Raw genomic sequence first — 17842 nt, forward strand, 5'->3', positions numbered from 1 at the left:
GTCCAGTCACACCAAGTCTTTCTGTTGGGTTTAGGCCCCAAATTCTGAACTGTTGGTTCAGATGCCACCCAGAAACCTCCCAGCACCTGGCCACTGTGGAGCTACAGTTGCCAAGTGCCTCCTTGGGGCTGGGCACCGCCACAGCCTGGTGCTGAGATGACAGAGCTATGGGTGAAGCCTTCATGGGCTGTGCTGCATCGGTGCCCACACGCTGCCCTGGCCAGGGCGGGTGCAGGAGAGCAGCCCGAGCCCTGCCCACAGGCTGGGCCGTGAGGACCGTGGCAGGCGCCATCTCACTGGAGGAGGGAACTGAACCACGGGGCGCCTTTCCCCATTTCCAGCCCCAAGCTGCTTCCGAATGGTCTTGCACGAGCCTCAGACAGCTCTAGCCCAGTCCCTAAGCAAGGGTGGGGTGGCTCTTGCTGCACTCGATGGATACAGACACTTGAGCCATCAAACAATGGAGCTGTTGGGTCTCTGTTCCGCACGTGATTCTGGTCCTTCAGATTTATTTCTTCCTCACTGTCCAAAACCAGACAAAAATGCACATGGCAAATTGGAGTAATAGATTCGGCACGATAACTAAGTCATTCCTCCAGTCCTTTGGTCTCCATTGTTTATTATCCCCACTCCTCCTCAGCATGCACCTCCCTTTTGTATGTTTGCCCGACTTTTACCTCTCTTCCCCTCAACTTCCCATAGGCAAGACAAGAGAATTGAGTGAGTCGTTAGGGAAGCTGGTACCAAGCCGATATCAAGTGGGGTCAGTCCTGGGGCTGGCTTTGTTCAATGTCTTTGTTAGGACCTGGAAGGTGGGATGGAGTGCATAGACAAGTAGACATCAAATCAGGAGAAGGCACGAGCACAGGTTGAACAATTTTCAACACAGCAGGGAATACCAAGAGAGCCCCAAATTCTTCAGGGCAGAACCTCTCTTTTACCTCTGACTAGTAAATGGAGTTTTGGTCCTAAGTGAGGGGGGTCTCTTAATTGTTAACAGTAATACAAATAATGTTATTTGACCCCAGCAGTCTTTTTCCTGCCCAGAGCAGGGGGCCTGGACCCAATGATCTCACAAGGTCTCTTCTAGCCCTGAACTTCTGTGCATCTGTGTTGTGGGAAAGAAGTGCAGCTACATTCATTCATATTCAGAAGTGGCCCATACACACAGATCACTGACATTACGGTGGCATAGTTAGTTGCTTTCAGGGAGCCTATTGCATCTTGTGTTGCCATCTTGTCCTTATGTCTAGGCAAAGGTGATTCGCCGTTATAACATTCCATTAGATTGTCAGTCAGAGTCTTTCTGTTCCTCAAAACTATTATTCTAATTCTTTTTTTTTTTTTATTGTTACAGGAATTTTATTAATGTTATTGGTTGTCCACACCAATGGAGCATTATCATTCTGTTTTAAGGACAAGTAGTTCATCAACTATTCCAGTTAAGAATGCTAAAAATAGTTATAAGGTAAACATCATATTTTAAAATAAGCTAAAAGAAGTAGGTGTTATTACAAAAAAAAAATTGAAAGTAATGTAGGCAGACCCATACAGTATGCAAAAAATAATATATACTTGTTTATGTTCGGTACTCTGAAAGGCAAGATTAGCCTCAGGATTGTTTTTAATTATACTAAAGCAAAATATGTTTAGACATGTCAAAGTTTTATAGTTCATAATGAGTTTATTGCATATAATAATTATGGGTTCAGTAATTAAAAGTTAAAACTTACTGCCATTTTATTTAATATAAATGATAAATCAAAGAATTATTTTTATAAGTTAAGGTTAGGATGTATCAGAAACATCAATCTTAAATTTAATTTCATAGTAATTGTGCATTAGACTTCAAATATGGGAGCTGTAGGCATATAAAAACTTTGTCAAGTTAAAAAACATCCTTGGCTCAGAGCTGAATTTCTTTCTTAATATATTATGTACATGTATAAAAATAATTTATATTAATAATTATGGAACTTTTTAGGGCAGATCTTCCAAACAAAAGACTTTAGCAGTTACTGCAGTTGCATTACAAGATCATATTTTACATAATCTTCAACTCCAAGATCTTTCATTAGGGGACCCTTTTAAGTCAAAGTCAAGGAATAAAAAGAACATTTACGAACCTGTGAACAAAGAGATGGTCAGAGCTGTTGTAGATACTGGACTAAGAAAAAAGAACATTCACTATGCAAAAGGGGAAGATCCGGAAAAGGAATATGTCCTTGATCCTAATCCTCCACAACTAACATTAGGTAATGATTGTATTCTGATTTGTATGTTTTTACTTGTTACTTAAAAATGATGAAATATAGTAGCTAGGTATTCTTTTCAATAGTGTATCCTAGTATTAAAATAGTTGTGTTATACAATAGAAAGTTTATAACTAAACATGAAAAGTCCAATAGGTTGGGCCATTAGGCAAGTTAAATAATAGAATTTCCATCAAAAGATGTAATCCTTTTTTCATGTCTGTCATAAAAGTTAACTTATTTTTGTCTGGAGTACTATGTCCAGTTTTGGACCCCCACTACAGAAAGAATGTAGACAAATTGGAGAGAGTCCAGTGAAGGGCAACAAAAATGGTTAGGGGCCTGGGGAACATGACTTCTGAGGAGAAGCTGAGGGATCTGGGCTTATTTAGTCTGCAGAAGAGAAGACTGAGAGGGGATTTAATACCAGCCTTCAACTACCTGAAGGGGGGGTTTCAAAGAGGATAGAACTGGACTGTTCTCAGTGGTGGCAGATGACAGAACAAGGAGCAATTTGAACCAGGGGAAGTTTAAGCTAGATATGAGGACGAACTTTCTCACTAGGAGGGTAGTAAAACACTGGGACAGGTTACCCAGAGCGGTAGTAAAATCTCCATCCTTGGAGGCTTTTAAGACCCAGGTAGACAAACTTTGGCTGGGATGATCTAGTTGGGGATGGTCTTGCTTTGAGCAGCAGATCGAACTAGATGATCTCTTGAGGTCCCGTCCAGCCCTAATTTTCTATGATTCTACTGTGACTGGGGAGGAGGAAAGAAAAAGGAAACTGTTGTGTCTCAGTGAAGAATTTCATTCTAGAAGCAGGACATTTTAGCGCTGTTTTTAATATATTTTTTTACCCAAATAATTTCACTGTTTGTCCAGCATTTCATTTTCAAACAAAATACCAGATGAAGAACATGTACAGCTATTGTTTTACCTTTTATTTAGTAAGAAGTAGTTACTAGTTGGGACATAAGATTTATGCTATTACTGACATTTGCCCACCTTTGCTTGAAGTTAAAAAAGGGTGTTTTGTTTAACTATGATCCCGGGGCAAAACCCATGCAAGAATTAACACCTGTAGTTAAACACCTACTTCAAATTCAGAAGCAAACATGCAACAAGATAAAAGTCACAGATGTGAGAGCTTGGAATCATGCCTGGTAAGCAAACTAACTTTTAAAATATTTATTCTAATAAAATTATTTGGTGTTAATAGACAATATTGCTATCAAAAAAGAAACCACTGAGCAGACTGCAGTGAGTCTTTTATTATCAGCAGACTGTCAATTTATTATATCAGCAGACTGGCAATTATGATGTCCATTCCAACCCACTGGTCTCAGAGTTTCTACAGTATTTTTATCATGAACCCACTGTTTTATTTCTCTCTTCTTGCCAATCTCGTGACTAGACATTATTTAAAAAGAAACAGTCCATCTTCAGAAAAATCTTAAATTTTAAATTAATTGAAACTTAGACTATGATTGCGATTATTTTTTATTTTCTGGAAATGCAGCAAAGTTTCAAGGAAGATAATGTTGCCCTTGGAATAGATACGGTGATACAGATCCTTATCCTAATGAGCTTAAAATTCAGGGCCCAGCTTCTGCAAAGAGAACGGATCAAAATCAACACAAAGGAAGGTCTGCCTTTTTGGAATCAGTTGCAGAACTGAGGTTTAATTGAAAACAAAAATAATAAATGACTAAAACAGACGAGCGCAGAAGGGATTGGGGGCCAAAGGGGATGATAGTATATGTTCCCATGGTTGTGATTCCAAATCAAACAAAAAGTTTTTTTATTTATTTGGTTTTTATATTCGCTTGCATCACTGGCTGGCATCAAAGCAAAAATGGTTTTTGAAAAGGAATTTGAAGGAACATAATCAAATTTGAATGACAGGAGCCAATAAAAAGAGAAACAGGGCTAAAACAAACATAAATAACAAGCAATTAAATGTGGTCAAAGTTAGATTGTATTTTCTAGCAATTAAAATAATTTTTCCCCACCCCAATTCATATTAGCGCTAAGCAAAGGGTCCAGCATGGATTTTTGTGTAATTTAATAGTGAAGAATGGATTTCTTTAAACTTTAAACTAATTTAAACATCATCTGTAGTAAACTTTTACGTAATATATTAAACTATTTAAATGCATGCCATAATTTACCCATCTGTTTCAATGACTGTACCAGACAATATTTCATTTTAAAAACAATTGTGTTTGCAAACCTCATAGTGAAGACAGCTTTGAAAATGTGAATTGATGCAATATTCTCTTCCTGAGTCTGTAGACAGTGAAACAGTAGCTCAGACATCTGTACGTGACTTCGTCTCAATTCAGACACAAAACTTGAAAGCTAAAGATGATTATTTAAGTGTCAACACTTAAAATTGTTTCACAACTGATTTTTTTAACAAAAACATCCAGCTAATGTGAAATGGCTAAATCTGTTAAACAGATTTGTCATGCAAACTTGAAAATTATTGAATACTAACTGCCACAACTTCCACATCTTGGGCCTTGACAGATAGACTGTTGCCCCACTTGTTACAAAGATCATTCCTGTGGCTAGTTGTTTGAACCATACTGCTATTCTTTGTTTGGCCAGCTACGAGTTCTCCCTATCTGGTATGTTGTACATAACCTCTGAAAGCTTTGAGAGCCATCTGTGGCTGCTCCTTGCCCAGCCTATCACCTGTTAGGATGTTGAAAAGTTGTACTTGCCTCCATTCTGCCAGCAGTCCCAGAGTTCATCACCCGTTTGTGAAAATTTCAAAAAAACGTTTTGTACTTAATTTCCGTGTCATCCTGAATGTATTGGAAGAGCTTTGCCTAAACAGAAAGCCATCTTCGCTGTCCATCTCAAAATTCTCTTCCCCTGTGGTACATACCCCCTTCCCCGCCCCACCACCAAAAACCCCCCTGCACAAAAACACAACACATTTTTATGCAGCTGATATGTTGCAATCAAAGCTTTTCACTTGGTGATCAGTTTTTTCGCGTTGTTACCTTGTGGTCTCTCTGTTATTGAAAACTGTAAGAATCTCAGGTCTGAGAGTATCTTTTTGTTGTGTGTTTAAAGTGCCTATGAAAATGGATCCTGGTTCCTGATGCAGTAAAAACAAACTTTTCTTATGGCATGATGACCATTTCAAAGTATAACGTGGGCTATTTTTAATTACAAATATGATTCATTTATACTAGTCAATTGCTTTCATTTATGCTGTAATTTTTACTATATAGTTTATCAATTTTATTACGTAAAGTTAATTATTTTATATACAGAATGATCTGTACAGTGTATTTTTTTTTACAGGATAAGGGAGGCAAACAAACAAAGTATTCCTTTCCAGAAGGAATGCATTACAATCCAGCCATTTAAGTGACTGTTTCCCTCGATGACCTATAAGCAAAATTTATTCCCAGGTCTTATCTATTGACCCATGGAAGGTCTTGCAAGACCCCTCCTTTACCTCTCAAAGTCTACATTATACATAACACCAGTGAGGACACTGGAGAGAACTGTAGTTTACTATAATACTATAATAGTTTACTATAATAGTTTACTATAATACTGTAATAAAACTGATGAAGAATACATTTTTACATCAATGAGGAATATATTTTCTATTACTAAATATGATACTCTAATTGCACATACTTTTTGTTCGCCTCTAGTCCTGGATCCTGGCTGCAGTTCTAACTCTCTACCTTTAAACACCCAGAGCTATGAGCTCCAGAATGTACAGAGGGACTGGATTCGTATGTGGGTATCAGAGCTGCCTGGGGATAGGGCTGGGAATCCTGAGCCTGTAAAACAAATAATATATGCTGCATTAGGAACGGTACACACCCGTGACAGGAATCTGCAGCATTGGTTAAAGTTTTCTTTTGACATCTATTTCAAGTTTGTAATGTAACATGTAAAATGGTCTTAGTCTTTGTAGAGACTTAGCTTGACACCTTGACCAGGAAGTTGAAGTTTGTGTATGATAGGAAAAAAAAAGTTGACTATTATTTTATCCTTTAATCATAAGAAGAAAGTGACAATTAACCATATACATTAGACGTTTTTAGGTGTACTCAAAAATTCCTACCATGTACAGAACAATGGTGTTTTGCAGTAAAACAGCAGGCCTTATGAAAAAAAAGTTTTCAAGTAACCCTATAACTGAGCAGATATGACACCCAGATACAACTTTTGAAGACTTTGTTAAGGTCAATAAACCTCTTCCCCCTCATTGAGATGGATAGAAGGCTCTGGGTGAATCATTCTCTTAATAATTAAAATAAAGTTGATAGGCCCTTATATTCAACAGTTTATTTCTAGAGGTCAGCCTCTGAAAAAAGCACCATCTTTTGGATGAGAAATGATTCTCGCATGTTATTTCAATTAGTATTATAAAGAGAGCTCTTCCTCAGATGTCATCTGTTGGTAAATTCAGGATGACAGGCTTGCCATGTTTTTCCATTTGCCATTTTCCAAAGTGAATTGCTGCACATATCATCAGGCTCCACAGCCAAAGACCATCCATTATGTTTTAGTTGCTATGCAATGTGTATAAAAGATAAGAGCTAGGGGGTTTCTTAGTTAGATATTTACCAGTAGATTTTAGACAGGACCACTGAAAGTCCTGTCTTAAAGAAAACTGTGCTGTGAGAAAACGTCTCCAAAAAACTTGACAGCTTTGTTGACTAATTTCAGTGCTCTTGGCAAATAACCTTAATCTCTCTGCCTGATAATTTTAGGAATTATGCTGCTGTGAATAATAATTGTCCAATTAACCAAGCTATTACATATAACATGATTCCATAATTCATATTCTAGACCTGCAGTCACACATTTAGTGGAACATCTGAAGATTTTCCAAACTTTTTTTTGATGATTATACAGGGAAATCATGTAAGGCAGTATTAGTTGACAGTGAGTATTAGCTGGACTCAGGGAGCTCACTGGAACCAGGGCATTGGTCAAAGACATTGGTCAGAACCATATCAGATTTCTAAAGTTAAAAGTAGCTCATCAAATCTTATCGCTAAAAGGACAACTCTCTTCTGTAGTGAGGTCAGGCTGTGTTCCCTGAAACAATGGGTCCTACATTTTGTATTCTAAAGTCATCTAATTGATACAAAGGTCTCAGCAAAATACTTGTCAAAGCTATACATACCTCAGCCAAATCCATGAGCACCCAGAGGGACTAGCTTATACAAGTATGGATCAGGCAAAGGAAATGGAGCATCTATTGGAAATTCCTCCGTTACCTCTCAGAGGTCCTAGATCAATCTAAGGCTAGCATCTCTAGAGCACAAGATTTCCAAGGACTGTCAAAATAAAAAGTATACCTTCAAAGCAATGCACTCTGACGTAGAGCAATAGAATTCCTGTGTGACCAAAAGCATCTTGTAGTTCTTCCATCCCTCTGTCTCTTCTAGGCAAGCTGTCCCAGAGTAAGCAGTGGGAAGAACCTGTTCCATGTGTCTAACAAACACATGGATGGAAGTGAAGATGGTGGGATCCCAGTTCTGCTCCCAGTGTCAGAATCTCTCTTTCTCCAGGGCCAATTAAGACTGATAAGTTGGGATGCACACATCTGATTGGAGGGTTTTTGGCAGAGACGCAGAGGAACAAGAGCAAGGTTGCTCAGAACAAATTGCTACAGCTCTCTTAGCTTCTGGGAAGCAGCAGACCTCTTACAGTATATTTTACCAAAGTTTGCAGGGGAGGGAGAAAGGAAAATCAGTCGCTGGTACAAATGGGAATAAATACACAAAATACGACATTTCCAGCTTTTTGTTCTTTCAAAAGGAATTGAAGAATATTTTACATGTTAGCTTCTCAGACGTTCAAACTTTATCACTGCATAACCTCCTAGTCAGACATTAAATAAAGCTAGAATTTCCATTCTCATATGATAGGGGTTACCACTGCCGCCAAGATCATCAGCCCTTTCATGATGGACCATTGCGCTCCCTAAAAGCTTAATAGGCTTGAAGTATTAACAAGTACCTCTTTTAAGCACTTTAGGGAGATGTGTCTCTTTCTTTCATTTGCCTTACTGTTAAAATAATTTTGCCTACAGGAGTTGGGAGTCAGTAGCTCTCCCTATGGAAGAATACTGCCTATTCTGTCCAGTTCCATAGATCCTCATCTCACTCACAAATCACACTACTTCATTAGTTAACACTCAAGAAGTAATACTAATATTTCTGTCCTAATCTCCTGTACATGACAATTATGGATAATCCAGTAGATAAGGTATTAGCTTGGTGCTGAAAGACCTGTGCTACGTTCTCAATCTGCAACTGTTGTCTTGTATAACTTTATACAAATCTCTTGATCGCTCAATTTGATTTCTAGAATAAGAGGAAAATTGTATTTTCACATAAGTCTGCTAAGGTATAGGGGCCATGTAGGTATTTAAGATAAAACACAGACTCACCTGAATTGCTTACTGAGAGGCTGGTCCATTCCTCTGTCCACAACCTTTGCTAAATTGTCAAAAGAGGGTAAGTCAGTGGTTTTCAACCTTTTTAGACACAAGGCACCCCTCAGAAAATGCCCAGTTCTTAGTTTTAACTTTTTTTGACTACAGAAAAATAATAAAGCAATTCTTCAGTTGCAAAGAACTCAGAAAGACCACAACCGCTCAGAATTCTCTGGATTTATCTAGTACATCATTTTTGCACATCTATCAGTGCTAACCTTGGGTGGCACCCCATGGCAGCTTTGAAAGACTTTCAAGGCACTCCAGGGTGGCAGAGCACCCTGGTTGTGAATTACTGGGCTAAGTGCTTTTGGTCCATATAGCACTGGAGGCCAGAAGCCAGTGGAGTGTATAAGCAGCAGATCAGCAACTTCTGCTCAACATAACTTTACCAGTCTCTGGCATCTCTTAATTTTTCTTACAGTTAGAGCATCCCACCACAACATCTTATTTTACTGTAGAAACAGAGAATGCAGGCATTAGTTTTCCCCCTCACCAATGTACTGAATATTCACACTCAGACCTTTCCTTAGTTAAACTGAACCTCCTATTCTTTATGTTATGTCCCAATATCTATTTTACAAACTGAGCCGAGGTTGGACTCAGGATTAAATTAACAGTTGGGGAAGCTCTGGAATGCACTGGAGTCCATTGTTAAATTATTTAGATGATTGTGTTGCTTTGTCTCATATTTGATGATTCTGACTACAGGTGTACAGCTGAAGGGGTATGTTTTCCTGAAACAATAGCCATTGGCCAGACACTAGTTATACCACCCATTTCTACAGTTTGGCTGTGATATTAGATCAGACTGAACCTATCCAGTTAGTTTACCTTTTCCAAAGGCATAATAAAGATGCAAAGGGTGAGTTATCAAGAGTGACCCACCATCTTTTATTGATGCATTTATCAACTTAGACATCTAAATTGACAGTTATTTTTTATAGATGGCATAGGAAAAGAAACATGAATACCATCTGATAGCATCCTATAGATTAAGAGAATATTTTTTCTATCTAAATAATCTTTTTCTGTGTTGTGGTTTGCTCAATCACCTGGGCAATGACTGACTAGAGATCAGATCCAGAATGCAAAATTATAATATCTATGCCCAGCAGCGGGGAGGCGCACAGCCAAACATGAAGCAGCGGCAGCTGCTACATGCAAGCTTCCCCTGCCCCCCACATCCAGCTGGGCAGGTGGTGCCCACCTGTGCATACCTCCTAGGACCTTCTTGCATAGCCCTGGTTGACAACCCCTGATCTAGTATACTCGTCATATTTCCCAGTTGTGCAGAAATGCTTTCTTTGCATGACCCTCACATCTTGCAGAAACCCTAAGAGAGCGAGATCACCTCCAGTCACTGCCATCACTTATGCTCCATCACAGTCCTTAACAGTACCTGCAGTGGCACACCTAGACAAATCTAGCTCAGTTATCTTGCTTTGAGCTTCTAAGGCTAATAATCCTAAACCTGGAATACTTATCAGTCCTAATGGGCATCTCTTCTGCGTGTGGTGGAATTAGCCTATGACAATTCTGACCGTACATCCACAAACTATATCCTTTCCATGACAATCATATCTATCCAGTTTCAGCATTCTCTGCTCAGTACCTGCACCACCTCACAGCCATAGACTTTGTTCATTACCTCTAATACATCCACAAAGAGCTGAAAACCTATCTCAAAAGCAATCAAACCTTGTAGAAACATTATACTGACCAACATCTTAAAATGTATAGTCTTGCCATTGTTGTTGAACTATCAGCACAAAACCTTTCCTTCCTCTGGCCCCCTACAAAGCTTGATCACCTGGCCTTTGGACCATTTGACATTATCAGATGGACATTATCACATTCAAACTGTGCCTGCCATAATTCATGAAGATCCATCTGTTGTTTCCCATATCACTGTTAAACCAGCTCTCTATTTGATGCACTATTCTGTGCATGTCCTTTAATAGCATCTGATGTGATGAAGTGAACTCAGGCTTGCAAAAGCTTATGCTATGCACCTCTGATTTATTTAGTCTATATAAGGTGCAAATCTACCCCGACTTCTCACTGTTAAACCATGCCATGCCAACCAATCCCCAGGTCATCCAAGGGTCCGGTTACCATTGGTTATGAATCAGAGCCACAAATAATTTGTGGTACATGAAACCCTGGATTCAAAGGTGGCCTGGGGTAAGCTGACATTTGCCTTGAAGATTAGGACAGCTGTGGTCCAATTCTGAGAGCTGGTTTGTAATGTGAATTTAACCAAACTTGTAGGTAACTGCCGTTGAACTCACCCAACGCTCCTGGCCCAAGCTGCCAGGAATTTGCTCCTTCAAGCAGGAGTTATATGATGACTAGACCCATTGCTGACTCAAAAGCCAGCAATTTCTTGTACATACCTACCACTTCTGAATTTATAAAAAGGCAACAAGTACCATGACCATAATTACAAGCCATAGAAAATATAAATGTCTTGAACAAACAGCATTTGTATTCAGTAATGTGCTCTTTCCTCTCTAACTTGGTACTAACTCTAACTACTAATTTGCTAGTTGATAGGGCAAGTTGGGCCTGCTTCTTACAGGCTCATGCAGGTTTAAAAAGAGCATCCATAGGATATTACCTAGAAAGAAATGTGACAGCCTTTTGCTATGTCTACTTTCACTGAAGATGCAGATATAAATAACTACTCAAAATTGACTTCATTGTGACAGATTAAGGTCTACATTGCCAAAGATTATAAGGTAAAAGGGTGAAGTCTACACCAGGAGTCCCAAGTTTCTACCCGGACAGGAGATGCAAGGGTAATATGTCTAAGTTCAACTACAGCCAGCAAACATTACAAATTGGCTTTTCATTTGACACAAAGTATGGTTTGTCTAACCCACTGTGACAGCCAAGTAGAAATGTAAAAGAAGGAAGATGATTAGACACTTACGGAGCACGGTCTTTCTATTCTTATCTGATTAAAGATTTGAGTTTGTACCTTATTCCTTTTTACATACGCTCTCTGCTAATCACATTACAGAAGGATTGCTGGACATGTCACTCAAGTAAGAAAAACGAAGCTTACCTGTTAAATTCTTTTACTATAAATGGCATGCCATGCAGTCTGACCATCTGCTTTTTAACAGGTCTCAAACATATATTTACTTAAAAGGAAGGTTTTTATATTCTGATTCTTGAGCGCATGCTTTGTTAAAAAGAGACACTGTGTCTCAGTGTTTGTGAAACAAAATTTTTATCAGGATTTCCAGTTTTCAAATTTTCCTACAGAGCAGGAACTACTTTTTGGCCAAGTCTAGGTTAGAACATTCACTGAAAGATTATTGAGTAGATAAGAAAAAAAGGCAATTAATAGGTTACCTAAAATTTTATTTTCTTCTGTTTTTTCTGAAATTTCTTTAAATATGCATTAAATTGTTTTCGGAAAAAGCCATAGAAGATTGTTAATTGATATTAAAAAGAAAAATGTCTTCATTGCTTTTCTGTAGCATTAAGAAAATGGGCTGACTCTTCAGCTGCATCTTTCTGCTTCCCAGTTCTGATACTGGCTAAGGGCCTAAGTAGAGGTAACACCAGTTTTATATGGGCTTCAGGTTTTCCTTTATGCTAGGGATAGAAACCTTAGCTATCCATGTAAGCTTGTTTAAATTTCAAGGTGAGCCTCCTTGTTACTATCTAAGTCTTTCCTTAACTGTGATATTCTTCCTCAACTGCAAAATATTTGCATAGAAAGTAAACTCAAATGAATATTTGTCTTAAGGATTTTGATAGCATATTACTTCACTGTACATTATATAGGATATACTATTTATTTTAATAATCCCAAAATATCTTAGTAATTATTAATACATATCAGATAAACCTGTATTACCTACATGTAAACATTAACATTAACATTAAAAAGCATTTTACTTGAGCTGTGTACATTGAACAGGACCTAGTTCTGAGAAAGGCTGAACACTTTAGGCAGGGCAGAGCTGCCACTGGTTTTAATGGGTGCTAAGGATTTTTAAGCTGTGGCATGATCAGATTTGTAGGATAGTTTACAGAATATGCTTGGTTATGAATTTATATACAGGGTGTTTTTTTTTAAATAGGTACATAGCAGTGAGGTTCATGGGAAGAAAAATGTCATCATATACATATGTCTGTTTTATTCATTAATTACTTTTCATGTCTGCAGCTCAGAAATTGGGTTTAGTTGAGCCTCCTTCCATGCCGCTAACAACAGAAGAGTGGGAGAAAGTAAAGCAAAGATCCATAAACCAGGGGGATTCTGTGCAACCTTGTGCGATATGCAGGGAAGAATTTGCACTTCAGCCACAGGTACTTGTATAAACATTTGTATATTTGTATTCTACAGTCAACATCCTTTAAAACAGAATTTTCCAATGTTATTTCTATACTAAAAAATATTAATTGGAAGAAAATGTTTCCATGATTCTATGAAGAAAGGAAAAGTGGGAGTTCCCAACCTGAGATACCATTCAAGTATCCAAATGCTTGGCCAGTCTGGAGCAGTTTGGAGAATGCTTAATAAGACATTATTTGCTGCTGAAGATACAATTCAAGGGGAAAAAGTAACCAACCTCTATATCTACTCCTACAGAACTTAGAGACTTTCCATGCAACTTTTGGCTAGCCTGATCTCCACATGGCTTTGACTTTAAGCTTGCTTCTTTAGAATTAATAATGTTCAAGAGTTCATGATTTTGCATATTTAAAAAAAAATTTTTCATCTTATACTGGGCGTAGATACAGACCCAGTAGGAGTAGGTCATTTACTTGGGTCATCTGAGGTTATGTTTGTATCATACCTTGATGGTTTTACACATCAAATCGGTGCAGTGAAAGCATAATTGCACTCTGTGTTTTATTCATGTTCTCTATCTATCACTTTGAAAGTGTTTTAGAAACAAAAGGAACAAGTAACTGACTCAAGAGGAATGCTGTTCATAGAGATGGTCAGGGTAATTAGGAAGAGAACTATTATCCAAGTTGCTTGCAACTCTCTTTCATACTGCATCTTACAGATTTTACAATATTTTTTGCATCTTTTCCCCATTCATATTTTTACTGTTGACCTCAGGGTGCAGCTTGAGGTATCTAAAAGTTTTAGAAACAGTATAGAATTGCAAAGACAGGTGGGATAGTCCTGGCATAAGAAAACTATGCCAACTTAAACAGTCTGGCTACCCAAAGGGTCTAAGCCTTGACAAGAGAGCAAAAGACAGCACTCATTAAGGAGGTTTCTTCAGATTTGGCACAAAAAAGGAAATGTCTCTGGAATTCTTTTTGTCCTACATGTTTCCTTGGCTTTCCTCCCTCCAGGGGGAAAAAAAAGCCACTGTATCTGAAAGCTTTTCCTTCAGCTGGCTGTGAGCCATTAATCCTTTTGTGTTTACCACCTCAATAGTACATACTACTTGTTCTCATTTCATTCGTTCTCTAGTTTTTCCTTCTAAGAAACAACTGTTTCTTTTTTTTTCTTTCTTTCTTTTTTGTATAAGGCCATGTTTTGTCAGAACGGAGATCACTACCATTTGGTGGGAATTTGGGTCAGATAAAGGTGAAGTTTTCACAAAGTATATATTTGTGAATGCTGTGTGAGATGTATATTATTCTTGAAATTTAACTGATTTGAGGGGTGGGAAAAAGAAAAAAATTAGCAACTTTTATTTTAACAGCTTTTTTTTTGTTTTTCTCTTTGTCCCATCATCACATTTATTTGGTACTTTATTGCTTTTTTTTCTTTCATACTACAGGTTTTCCTAAACCCATAAGCTCAAAACTAATGATGAGCATTGTTACTGTGAACTTTAGTTTATTCTTCACATCAGTAAGCACATCTACACATGCTTTAATGCACTTTTCCTAATGCACACTAAATTTAGTACCTCCAATGTGAGATACTAAATTAAAGTGCACTAGGCTGCCGTAATGTGCAGTAGCACAAGGGCACACATTTTAGATGATGCTTAATGTGCATTAGACTATTCTACTGTGCATTAGCAAATTATCATGTTTTTTTATGCGCCGCTTTAATGTGCAGTGGAATAGGCTACTGCACATTAAAGTGCACATGTAGACGCACTGGGTCTAGGGACAGAAGTTATACATAAACCGATTTAAATGATCAGAAACTGATTTAAACCTGTAACAGAACAGAAGTTCAGTGCACATAAACTACTTTCAAAATGGCTGAAACTGGTTTAAGATAAACCTGGTTGGATGTAGTATCAGACTTAACTGATTTAGGTCAAACCGGTTTAAGGAACTTCTGTCCCAGACCCGTTTCTGGTTTAAGTTAACTCACAGTCCCCCAGCGTCCCAGGATGCTTTGCAGCCCTGGGCTGGGCTGTGGTGTCTGCTCCAGAGGAGCAGGGTTGGCCCTGTCCCTCTGCTCCCTAGCTGGAGTACTATCACAGCTCCAGCTGGCTGAGAAGGGGGTGGGGGTGGGGTGGCAAACCCTGCTTGGAGCTGCAGCCAGGGTCTGCTTGGCAGGGGCGCAGCAGCCCCTGCTAGGCTTCCCCCCCTCCCTCACCCCCCTCACCCCCATTCCTCCTGCCCCCATCCATTGAATAGGGAGAGGGGTGGCAGGGAGCCTGGCAGGGGCTGCTGCGCCCCTGCCAGGAAGACCCTGGCTGGGGTGTTGTGAGGTTTAAACCTTCCCTCTCTCCCCCACTTTGCCTCAGGCTGCCGACTTTGGGGAGGCATCTGGCCATGCCCCTACCCCCACCGCTCAAGCAGGGAGTGGCGGGGAAAGCCTGGCAGGGGCTGCTGCACCCCTGCCAGGAAGACCTCTGCTATGGTCCCATACCAGTAGGTTTAAACCCCCCTCCCTCCTGCCACCTTTGCCTCAGTGTTCCAGCCAGGGGCCAGGGCCTAGCGATGCCCCCCCTGCCCTTGCCACTCGAGTGGCAAGCGGGCAAAAGCCTGGCGGGGGCTGCTTCCCTCCTCCCCCTCCAGGCACACCCCAGCTGGAGACCGTGTAGGACAGGGTGGGGGTTTAAACTCCTCCCCAGTCATACTCAATGGCCTGTCAGATCCTGGCCACGACACCACCCCCCCCCATTCAGCTCAAGCAGGAAGGAGGGAAAATTCTGGAGGGCTTTTCTTCCAGCTTCCCTACAGTCCTCTGGCCACTGCCAAAGGGAAGGAAGCATCCCCGAGCTGCTAGCCTGAGCCACTAGCCTGCAGGTATGTGGCTGCATTTCTGGAATTAAAAGTAAATATCTATTCAGTTGCTTCTTGGTTCAGTCCACACAGTTTAGACGAACCTGCAAAGTTTGAATCAATTCAGGCTCAGGCTTTTTGAATGTCTGTACTTAGCCCCAATGCGCGCAAAAGATATGTAATGTTCCTCATTTAATTTGTTTTTAGAAAGAAAATTACATTTATTTAAGCTCCATCTTAAATAACAGATTTTACAATATTAAGAACAGGAGCCTGTTAATCTTCTGTACAGTCAGAATTTCTCTATCTCTCTTTTAAATATATTATGGTGTTCTGCTTTTAAACTAGTTCAGACTTCAAGATTTTTTCATTTTTTGTCTCTGAACAATAGGTGCTGCTTTCTTGTTCCCATGTGTTTCACAGAGTGAGTAAATCCTGTTTGAACTATTAAAGCATGCATAAATAATCTAGTATATTAAAACTAAATTTAAGAAGTCATGATGATGCCCTTTTATCCCATTTTGATATTCTATCCAAACAAGAAAAATGTTTTGTATGAATGGTTATTATACAATGAAAGATTGCTTAATTCATTACATTTTATTTATATCTATAGCATTTACCAAAATATTTATATTAAGCATTTTATTCAGAAAAGTATATACTCTTATAAAATATATTTTAGAATTTTCAAGAGAAAGCAGTGGTTAGAAATATGATTTATTTCAATGGAAAAAGCAAAATTACATTAAAGTATTAATATCTATTTAAATATTAAAACAAAATATTATTTTTCTAGGCATGCCTGAAAGCTTTTGAAAAATTTGCAGGGAAAAAGACTTGCCCTCTGTGTAGAAAGAAGCAGTATCAGACCAGGGTTATATATGATGGGGCACACTTGTTTAAAGTCAGATGCGCTACAAGGTAAGCATTACTTCCAACAGATGCATTGTCAATGACCACCATTTATTTTCCCATGAAGCTTCAAGTCATGTATGAAAATTCAGCACTTCCCATTAGACACTACATGTTGACTACAAATCGGGTGACCCTAAGGCAATCAAGGACAACCAGGACACTGGTCCTCCAACCCCCCCCACCCAAGTCAGCTGCTGTAGGCAGAAGCTGGTGGGCAGGGTCAGGGCACAGTCCTGTGGGGAGGTGGAGCAGCCTGATGCAACATGCCGTTCTGCCTCCCCACCAGCTTGCTCCCTGCACCTGGGATTCTCATTTTAATTTTCTCCAACCGGCCAGGACTAATCTGGGCAAACCAGGACATATGGTCACCCTAACTATAAATATTAAAGAGATTGAAGCAAAGCATTAGATAATTCAAATAGTTATATTTCAGATAAATAGTAAAATATGCATTTCAAGAGTGTACTTGCATTTTTTGAACATCAACATCTTGTTTTCCACAGAATCCAAGCTTGCTGGAGAGGCTACATTGTTAGAAAATGGTATCAAAACTTGAGAAAAACAGTGCCTCCTAAAGATAGGAAATTAAGAAAAAAATTCTTTGAAGAAAAGGTATGTTGTATTTGTCGCTCCAGTTTTTCTTCTGGTCTTCCTGATGCACAATCCTCCTTCATTTCTAAGCCTATGAATAACAGAAAACTATAGCGTTGTTTAGGCTGCGTGTCATGATAAAACCCTGACAACCTGGCTAAGAATCACAAGCCTTGATAGTGAGATCCTGGGACATGCTTACACCAACTCTGTATCTAGCTCATAAATGAAAGGAAAAAAACAAAACAGTTAGAGCCTTAGGGCTCTGAAAGCACAGCAAGGGAAGCATGGCTAGATATGGAAAACAAGAACACTGGAATTAATCTAGGTCTTTGGAGTAGACAGATGAAAATCACTCATGCTCTTCCCATAGAATCAGAGAAAATTCAGGTTGGACGGGACCTCATGA

At 39.1% G+C, this 17842-nt stretch overlaps 1 protein-coding gene across 3 annotated transcripts in view; it reads left to right on the forward strand.

The window, feature by feature from the left end:
- Positions 1-1356: 1356 nt before the first annotated feature.
- RNF32 (ring finger protein 32) overlaps positions 1357-17842 on the forward strand; it is a 38777-nt gene continuing 22291 nt past the window's right edge. For 2 of the 3 annotated variants that reach the window (XM_006018543.2, XM_025197777.1), the window contains exons 1-6: positions 1362-1468; positions 1985-2255; positions 12932-13074; positions 16316-16348; positions 16724-16848; positions 17346-17454. In XM_006018543.2, coding sequence (XP_006018605.1) covers positions 1391-1468; positions 1985-2255; positions 12932-13074; positions 16316-16348; positions 16724-16848; positions 17346-17454 — 759 coding nt within the window. In that variant the 5' untranslated portion in view covers positions 1362-1390. Of the gene's footprint in view, positions 1469-1984; positions 2256-12931; positions 13075-16315; positions 16349-16723; positions 16849-17345; positions 17455-17842 lie in introns of all 3 variants that reach the window. The other variant, XM_025197776.1, reaches the window with a different exon arrangement.

The sequence above is a fragment of the Alligator sinensis genome, unplaced genomic scaffold (genome assembly GCF_000455745.1).
Source record: "Alligator sinensis unplaced genomic scaffold, ASM45574v1 scaffold601_1, whole genome shotgun sequence".
Taxonomy (NCBI): Eukaryota; Metazoa; Chordata; order Crocodylia; family Alligatoridae; genus Alligator; species Alligator sinensis.